A 10,095-nucleotide genomic window follows, 5' to 3' on the forward strand; every position below is an offset into this window, starting at 1 on the left:
TATTCACGTTTCTATAAAATATTACCCATAAATCACCACGCTACAAAATGGCCACACTTATACACGATGCGTTAAATCATTGAAACAGCGCTTTCTTTTTTTTTGCGCGAGACCAGCTGTGATTTCTCTATATTTGTGTTTATGAGTGAAAATAATAAAAAAAGGAGAGAGAGAAAAAGTAATCAAGCTGATGCTTTGTCCCTGTTTCATATGATGTTCAACTGAGCCTGCTGCCTACGGAATTGGTTGAAGAGCTGAGCATCGGGGTAAGTAGAGAGGCCGGTTTGGAAAACGTAGTTAGATTGTAAACGAAGGCAAGGACGTATGTGGCCGAATGATCGAGCAAACATTATTGGCTATTTATTATCCAAGTGTTTTTTTGCAAATGCAAACAGCAGTGCAACTGCTATTTTCCCGGTCTGTCGCTTTTTTTGAAGTATGTGTCGATCACAATGGTCGTAGCGGCTTAGCTTTTCCCTCGGTGTTGGTGAATGTTATATCGTTAAGAGGTATGAAGTGTGGAATGGTGACTTGGTTTTTGAACCTAAAAGCACAAGGCTACTGCTTCGACCGGAGTTCTTTATTCTGGTCTTGAGGAAGTGCGTGTGCTAAATAAAGAACACTAATCGTTGTTTCACTGTGTCTTGAAATTTGCTTTTAGTCCGTTAGATTGAGCGTTTTTTTGAAAGTTTTTGATTTTGTATGAATTTCCTACATCTTTGGCATTGACTTTTTTACATTTTCATTTTGTCTTATTTTTCTGTCGAGTTTATTCTGGGGTCTAAATATAGCAGGAGAAAACGGTAGGTTTCATATGTTGTGACGCATTGAGAGGGCTGGCAGTCACCTGCTGGCGAAATCGGACCTGTCCCAATTGGAGGATCGGTCTTTTTTCTCGTTGCTATTTCATACACTTTTAACCAACATTTGTGTAAAGGGGGTGGGGGGCAACAGAAACTCGGCAATCCTATTTCGAACAAGTGACTAATCATTGAGAAGAAAATCCCCGTATGAATGCAGTTATGGAATAGTGCTAGTCATTAAAACAATAAAGACGACATTCAAATAGATTTAATCACTCCAGCTCCTAAGTTTCAATTGCAAAACATGATGCTGAAAGCGGACAGTACTAATAACAGACAGCAGAAATTATCTGGCAAGTGTGGAGGGGGAATAACCAGTAAAATACCAAGAGGACACCATGTATATGTTGAGAAGCAACCCTAATAAGAAGACATTATGGAGATGGGCAGAACCCAGTAGGGAAAGTCTTGTGTATTTATCTTCTAAAGTGCTTCACCAGTGTAGAAATGTGTTCTCTTTAAAAGAAAATGTCTTCTGGTGACTTGGGGGGTCCCTGTCTTTTACTTTCTCTAAGTATATAGCACTGTTGATATTTAAACGTTGGAAGTGTTGCAGTACTCTAGTTGCTGCAGGAGCATCCAAGGGCCACATTCCTTTTCACATAAGTGAGGAAGTGTGGTGGCACAGTGCCTTCCAGAAGCAGCATCTTGGGTTTGAACCCGTGCTTGTTTTCTGCCTTACGTGTTCTCCTTCTGTGTGCCTCTGTTTTTCGTCCCACAGGCCCAAAGATGTGCTGGTTAGGTTATTTATCAGCTCTAAACTGGCTGTTTGTCGATGTGAGAGTAGGTGATTCTGCCCTGCAAGGTCCTGCGGCCCCTTCTGGGTTTGTTTCCTGCCTGGTTTTGTTGCTGGGATAGGCTCCAACCCTTTCCAACTGGGTCATGCAGTTTTGAGTTTTCTTAAAATATTGTGTTGCGGTGAAGAGTTTTACTTTTGTTTTCAATGAATTTACATGCTTCAGCGTCCCCAAACATGATTTTTGTCTACTTTTCTGGACGTGATCGCTCAAAAGCCAAGCTAAACCCGTCTTCCCTCATGCCAAAACACCAAATATTTACATGTGATCAGGACTATTAAGAGGGAAGTGGTGTGTGGTGTGTTGCAGTGGCAGCTGCAGTGAGACAGCGGGTTTTGGAGTTTTCATTATTTGCTTCAGAACCATTTTGATACTGGTACTGAGGTCCAAAAGCTGGTATTGTTAAAGGCAAAATTTTAGTAACAGTCCAATGCCCATGTGGAGCACAATAAAGACATAAACTGGAAAATGATGCTTAGTAAGGTTTTAATGTATTTAAAATGAAGTGTGTCAGTTTAGTTACTCCTTCAGTTTATGCCGTTCCTTTTATTAATAGAGCATCAACTGTAGTGACTCGTATTCTTTCTGCACTCCTTCACTTAGGTTATGCATCATTGCAAACATATATATGTAAGTTGGTTGAGCTCAAATATTTCCATTTCTTGCTTTAAGTAATTCGAGTCCCAGACTGATTTAGGAGATTACGTTCACTTAACCAGTTTTGGACACGAAAACATTTTATGTCCTTAAAGGTGCAGCAGAAAAGTACAGCTTGCAAATGGAAACCTGCCTTGAATGATCTTGTTAACATCTAACAAGTATATATTTAGCAGTCTTCATTTTAGTTACATGTGAATATCTATGAAATATCGCAAATAACTTTCTGATACCCTGCAGTGGCCAGGATGGTCCCTATCTTGTGCTGATGCTGCCAGTGGATTTGAAATGGAAAAAGTGGATTTCATTAAATGGAAGAACTGTTATGTGGATGGCAAAACAACAATATGGACAGATGGTGTAACATTTCTTGGTTCAAAAGTAAAGATACTGAAAGTGGATTTGCATCCTAACAGAGGTAGTTAAAACACAGGCAGTTGGTCGATTTTCTTGTTAGCTCATCTGAATTTGCATTTAATTTTTAGCACTTTGCATAGTGTCTTCCAGTCATTGGATCTGCTTCGTGGCAGTTGGCACATCCCGCCATGCTCTGCTGTAACAGACAGATCTGCAGTTGAAGTTTTTTTTTCTTTCTTTTTAATATATGTATATATTTTTAATAGAATCATAATGGACAGATTTATTGCGGATGTCATGGCTAAGAGGCCATACATACACACTGTGATATCTTCATTGTTTTGCTCAGTTTCTCTTTTTCTGCACTGCAATGTTCATGTTGGCATTTTAAATCCTTTCATTCAAAATATTCCAGTTAATTTGAGCCCTGCATGGACAATTCAAATTATTAAAATAACATTGCCATTGTAGCTTTAGTGTTCTGGTAGCATCCATCAATCCAGCTTCTTATTTGTTTTATTTTTTTTTTCCCCACTTCATGGCTGATCCTGGCAACACTGGTAGTGAGGCCAGAGCCCCAGTATGGCACACCCTTGCTTATAACAGGGTTGTTTAACCACGCTGCTTCTTTTTCCAGCGCCTTTTCTAGTAAGATGCATTAACGAAGTTCCTCTGCAATATGAGCCACGAACACTCTTCTTTTCACAGTGGCCCCAAGTATGCCTTGCACAGTACATGTGCGTTGATCCTGCTGCACTGAATAAGCTCACGCCTTCTGGTGCACGATGTCTACGCAGCGCGGAGAAAAAAAAAACAGAAAGAGACAAATATTCTCTCAATGACGATCACACTCTAACAATCCGCACACGTGCCTGCCTCTCCTGATCTGACTCTAAGTAACACCACCAGCGTAAATTCACACCCGATCTGACACTGTTCGTTTTCAAATAATATTGCATTAGTGTGCTGATGTTTTGTGAATGGTACTATTCAGGTCATAAAATGATTTCTTCATAATGTCACATATACCTACGTCTGTGGGGTTTTTTTTGGCATCATACACCATAAGGTGCATACTAATTCTGTGTGAGCAGGAACACTCACTAAAACTGAATAAAAAAAAAAAATAAATAATAAAGTGACGGTGAGATTCCTCCAGATCAGAGAATGTCCAATTCCATTGCCTCAAAACACTACTCGCAGTTTTTCCCAGTTTCAAATAAAAGCTAACCGTGTCAGATGCCTGGGTAGAGGGGCGGTAGTATGTATCGTGATCGTGAGAGAATAAAAGTGGGCAGAAAAAAGGGGTAACTTTTACAAGTACAGTACTTTTAATAGGCTGTGTTGATCGTCTCTACTACTTTCATACTAGAAAGGAAATTTCTAAATATTTGGGCAAAGTATCCCAGACCAGGGCTAGTGACTCGGACCCTGAATGCCGAGTTGGGTGAAGGACATGAACTTGAAACATAAAAAAAAAAATAATTCCAACTTTAAACCACCATTTGCTTTACCCCCACCTCCAAAAGTGACTTCAAGGTTGCCGTTAAAAGAGGGCCACTCTGTAGGCCACCACCACTTCTTTGAAACTTCATTTAAACTTGTGGTACTCTAAAACAAATCTCCGTAGGCCTAACTTGGGGATGTCTTGGGTGCTAATGTCTGCACGTATGACATTGTGTTTGGCTTCTCGGCGAGTTTTGCCACACAGTATGGTGTACTCTTTACTGGATGCTCTTTTATTTATTTATTTATTGCTCTTTTTGTTTCCATGTGCTCTGTGACTTTGCATAATACCTGACTCGGATCTTGCATACATACGGCTGTGCCAAGGGAAGATCAGAGCAATGCATGTTTCCATGATGCAGTTTGTTTTCTAATGTGATTCTGTATGATTGCTCAAGCTGCGTGGCTACTCTTTTTAATAAAATGAACAAAAATGTTTACACAGTGAACTTGTTCTTATTTGTTGGCGAATGCAATTTCCTTTAGGCAACTCTCATTAAAGTAATGGACATTATTTTGGTAAAAACGATACTGATAGCACATCTCTTTGTTGTACTCGGCTGGAAAAATCGTAAGAAGTTGTGAGACAATTGTTAATGTTGGCGGAAGCACTGGTACCCTTAAGAATACCCCCATGGCCTCTACTTCTCAAGTCTTTGACAACCCCACCCTGATGGGTAATGGAGGCATTGTTGTTGAATTTGATCTGAATAAGATGTTGCATTGTGTGTCTAGCACACTTGTAACTCACTGGTGTCTTTGCTGTAGAATTCACTCTTTGGCAAAACCCCTGCCTACTGCAGTGGGACTTGAACTTGGGGTCTTTCGATTAACAAGCAACCGTTTTAGCCAGTGGAGTTAAAGGAGAACTCCCTTTTTTGTTTTACAATGGCTTTAACTAGTGCTGGGCGGTATACCGGTTCATACCAAAAACGTTTTTTTATTTTTATGATATGGATTTTTCTTATACCGCAACACTGGTTTAAATTGCCTAAACAACGCTCGGAACATGGCGCAGCGGGAAACTGTTTAAGGGGGACCTTTTTCACTGCTACGCCGCTAAACACATGCAACGGAGTACATACGGTAATGGAGATGTTGTACAGTGAAAATGGACAGAGAACATTACGAAACTGAAGCTGTAGCAGACGATAAAGAAGAACATGATGACACAGAAGGACTTTTGCTGGAAAAAGGAGTCATGTCTGTTTCCTGAAGATACTTTGGATTTAAAAGGTTGGATGTGGACCATTATGTTCAAATGTGTGAATACTGTTTCTATTCTACTGGATAGTACTGCCAGCCAAGTTGTGCTTGTTTTATTTTTTTCAATACTGTGTAATAGTGTGACAACATTTCCACTTTCATCTCAACGCTTATATAAAGTAGAACATCATAAACTAAACTTCATCTTTAAAATGAATATTTAATTTACTAGATTTTCTCAAACCCCGTCATGAGTTATGTAGCACATTAAATGTTTTGTATTAAGTGTTCCCCGAGCCATTTTAATCACTACTGCTTGTTAAACTGACTTCCTCTTGTACTGAGGAGGCGCGGGCACCACAAAGAATACATTAATTTCATGATATTCCTGCTCCCTGAACATTTAGAATGCTAAGATAAATACGTGATATAATTTTCATGATGAAATGTATTAAAGCATGTATTAATCATGTGGTGGCACGGTGGCGTGGAGGTTGCACAGCTGCCTCGCAGCAATGGGGTCTCGGGTGTTCCCTGCCTTGAATTTGCATGTTTTTCTGGTGGGTTTACTTGGCGTGCTTCAGTTTCCTTTAAAGTCATGTAGGATGTGGGGTTTTGTTATGCTATATTAACTCTCCTAGTGTATGTGTTGCTCGTATTCACACTGCGATGGGCTGGCACCCCATTCAGGATTTGCTCCTGCCTCACACACAATGCTTGCTGGGATGGGCACATCCCCTGAATGGATGGCATATTTAAACATATATAACGAAGATTTTTTTTTAAAGTACTGAACACTCCGTGGTCTAAGTTTATAACTAGTTTTAATTTCACAAGGACGTTTATCGTGTGATGATAGGTTATGTGGAGAAAGAAAAAGGAAGGATAGGACAAGATTAAAGTGGAAATGTTGAGAATAACGTCAACATGTCGACTTTAATCTCGACCTTTAGGTTTGTGTTTTTTTTTTTTCTTCACTGTGGCCCTAATATGATTCCGTAGGGCTATACCACAAATAGCATTATAAATGCAAGTTGCAGTTTTATTATTTATGTATATAGCTTAGCTTGAAGCGAGGTCCATATTAATGCAATTTGCCTAAATGATGGTTCAGTAAAGATGTCATCACCAAGTTGTACTTGTTTTGTTTTATTTTATTTTAATTTGGTAAATACTGTGTAATGCACCTGGGCTTGAAGTCCTGAAGTAATAGTATTATTACTGGAAGTTACGCTATTATTTATTTTATTGTTATTATTTATTAGTTTAAATATTATGCAGTTTAATGATGGTAAAGTTGTTTAAAAAGTCACTTTAACGTGTCAGTGGACAGAGATTGTTAACATTAACAGAAAGTGTAGTTGGTTTACAAAAAATATTTACTATTTATTCCTTTTCTAAGACATGTACAGTGCAATACAACTTTTGACAAGCACCTCTGGATATTTTACTAAGTCTAAATGCCTCTTTGGATGGTTGAAAAGTTGTATGCAAAATTTGTTCAATAAAAAGGTTCGATATTTTGACTGCAACTGTCATGCAATGTGATTCCTTCTCTTCATTAGTGTCACCCCCTTCACTTTATGGGGCCTTGCAAACCTGTATTCATACTTGTGTGCACATTAAAATGTTTTTTGTACAGTTCTCATGACAGTGCAGTAGGTTATTCTTAGCCAGTCTACTGCAGTAATTGCAGTGGAAAATGTGGTTAACATCCACTCATGCATGGGGAACAAAAATACCGTTGAATACCATGAAACCGGGATAAGTTAGAAAAATACCGTGATATAGAATTTTGGTCATACCGCCCAGCACTAGCTTCAACCTCTTATGGCCGCCTTATGTCTGCCCCTCCTGTTTCCCTTGGAATAATGCTATCTACAGTATATTACCAAACATTAAGAAAACACATTTAACTTGGCTGGATGTGAAGCTTATTGGTTCTTTATTTCTTTATGTCATATCCATGTACACTTGACTTTTTTCATATTTTTCACATACCAGTAAGTGTGTTTGTTACCCATTCATGTAATTCCTTTAGGTTTTAAGGTGCTGACTTATGTTTTTAATGAGTGACACCCGTGTTTCATTATCGGTCTTGTTTGTTCTCTTTTGCAGTAGCTCCGACGTGTACAGAATGGCCGCTTTGGCAGCAAAACGAGACGGACCTCAGTTCATCAGTGAAGTGGCCGTCCGAGGAAATGCAGCAGTACTGGAATACTGCAGGACATCTGTGTCAGCTTTGTCAGGAGCCACGGCAGGAATTCTGGGCCTAACAGGACTCTATGGCTTTATCTTCTACTTCCTCGCTTCGTTCCTCCTCTCCTTGTTGCTTATACTTAAAGCTGGGCGCAAGTGGAACAAATATTTCAAGTCAAGAAGGCTGCTGTTTACTGGGGGGCTAGTGGGGGGCCTTTTCACTTATGTCCTCTTCTGGACCTTCCTGTATGGTATGGTGCACGTGTACTAAATGTACGGAGTTGGAGATTGACACACTTGCAGTGGCTTTGAGCTCGAATTATGGTTTTAACTAATTTTTACTTACTGTATAGCTAGGATTTAATTTATGTTCAATTCCTCTTTAAACTGCCAAAAATAAGAAAATTGAAAATGTCTTAGTTTTTATGTTGCATAATGAAATGTGAAAAAGCTACATAACCTTCTGTAGACTCAAAACAGTTGTAATAATTCCACTAAAATGACAGTTGCTATGTCTGCACTACAGAGAATTTAAGTAAAAATAAATTCTGATCTTTGTGCATTGTCGTGTTTGTTTCAGTTCAAGACTCAAGGAAGGTGTTTGTTGTAATTGGATGGTTTCTTTATGAGGCTAAAGGTAAAACACAAAGTAGTTCAACAAACCCGTCTTGGTATCCTCACAATTTGACTGTCTGACTGAGGGGTCATGTTGTCCAGCCACTATTTATTTACTAGCCCTATTACTTGTCGATGACAGGTAACATATTTTATAGATTTTGTCCTACATGTAGCTTCAGCACTGGTGATGAGCGAGCATGCTCGGCCGAACATGTGTTTGGCTTGAGCATCGCTATGCTCGGAGCATGGCACTACTTGAACAAGCACCACATGTGCTCGTGCGCCATGCTCGAGTCTCCGCCCCGCATGTTTCACAGGTTGGAGACCGCCAATCAAGGGGCAGGTAAGTACAGCCCTCACTGTAATGCCAGTAGCCATGTCAGGTGCTGGCATTACAGTGATTGGCTGGCCGGAACATGTCATCGGGTGCTATATAGCACCTGATGCCGCGTGTTCGGCTCAGACAGAGACAGGGAGAGACATGGATAGGCAGGGACAGATGAGTGTGTGCAGACTTTCACAGCTCTCACATTTACCAAAGACCCAAAAGTCATTTTAAGGACTCTAGTGTGTGTTTGACAGTCTGTATTTTGGACTACATTCATCTGGGCACAATATACTGTGCATGTTCTGTGCTTTTTTGTGACATATAGTGTTCTAAAACAGTGGCTGTAGTTCACATTACATTCATTTGGGCCTAATATACTGTCCATATTCTGATGTTTTTTGTGACATATACAGTCCGGCATTAATATGAAGAAGGTGAGTAATAAGGGACAGGGAAGTGGGCATGATGCTGATGGTGCACGCAGAGGCCATGGCCCTGGGCGCAAAGAAACTGTGCCTGCTGCCAGTGCACCAGAAAAAAAACACTGTACCCTGCTTCATGTCCAAGTTAGCTGGGCGGCGCAGGACAACACTGTCCAAGTCGGGCCAGTGCGAACAGTTGGTCGATTGGATTGCTGAAGGTAATGGTTCCAGTCGTTTAAGCACCACCCTCTCTTCCACCAGGTCCAGTCTCTGTAGCCAGGAGTCTGGTCAACAAAATCCTCACTCTGATCATCCTTCCTCCCACCATGTAGAGGCTTGCCAAATGAGTGATCCCACACTCGGATATTTCGAGGAGCTCTTTACAGCACCACAATTAGATTTGGCCCTCTCGCCCAGCACGCTGGAGGAGGGACCTGAGATATTGTGCCTTGATTCCCAACGTCTTGAGTGTTCACAGTCGCAAGAAGATGACGGTGGTGATCGGCAATCATTCGTTCATGAAGTGGATGATGATGAGACACAGTTGCCAAACACTCGGGTTATGTTTAGGTCAAGTCAGGAGGATGAGCAGAGTGAGGAGGTGGTGTACGATGAGGTCACTAACCCAACATGGGAAGGTGAAAAGCCGAGTGAGGACAGCAGTACAGAGGGGGAGGGAGCCACAGCACTGCAACAGGCTGGAAGAGGCAGTGGTGTTGCAAAAGGGAGAAGTCGGGCCACACCAAACAGGCCTGCAACCGTGACACCGAGCACCCCCATGCGGAAATCTACCTTGCCAAGGGGTAGGTGTTCCGCAGTATGCCGTTTTTTTTAAGGAATGTGCAGACGACAAAAGAGTGGTAGTTTGCAACCTGTGCACTACCAAAATGAGCCGGGGTGTGAACACTAGCAACCTCACCACCACCAGCATGATCCGCTACATGGCATCCAAGCACCCTAATAAGTGGGCCAAACGCCGGGGTCCACAATCTGTATCTGCGGGTTACACCACTGCCTCCTCCCATGTGTTACGCACTGCTGGCCAATCCCCTGTCAAAGGCGCTGGCCTGGATGCTCTGCTCCCTGCACCTGGACCTTCACATCAACCAGCAGGATCTACATCCACTTCCCTGTCCCAGCAC

At 41.2% G+C, this 10,095-nt stretch overlaps 1 protein-coding gene across 1 annotated transcript; it reads left to right on the forward strand.

Moving 5' to 3' along the window:
* The first annotated feature begins 22 nt into the window (after positions 1–22).
* Positions 23–8,145, forward strand: emc6 (ER membrane protein complex subunit 6). Its single transcript, XM_039756546.1, has 2 exons — positions 23–266; positions 7,505–8,145. The coding sequence occupies exon 2, from the start codon at positions 7,524–7,526 to the stop codon at positions 7,854–7,856; it is 333 nt and encodes a 110-aa protein (XP_039612480.1). The 5' UTR covers positions 23–266; positions 7,505–7,523; the 3' UTR covers positions 7,857–8,145.
* Positions 8,146–10,095: the final 1,950 nt, after the last annotated feature.

The sequence above is a fragment of the Polypterus senegalus genome, chromosome 6 (genome assembly GCF_016835505.1).
Source record: "Polypterus senegalus isolate Bchr_013 chromosome 6, ASM1683550v1, whole genome shotgun sequence".
NCBI classification, from domain to species: domain Eukaryota; kingdom Metazoa; phylum Chordata; class Cladistia; order Polypteriformes; family Polypteridae; genus Polypterus; species Polypterus senegalus.

Coding starts and splice junctions, on each gene's coding strand:
- emc6 (XM_039756546.1), top strand. CDS start 7,524: ATGGCCGCTTTGGCAGCAAAACGAGACGGACCTCAGTTCATCAGTGAA.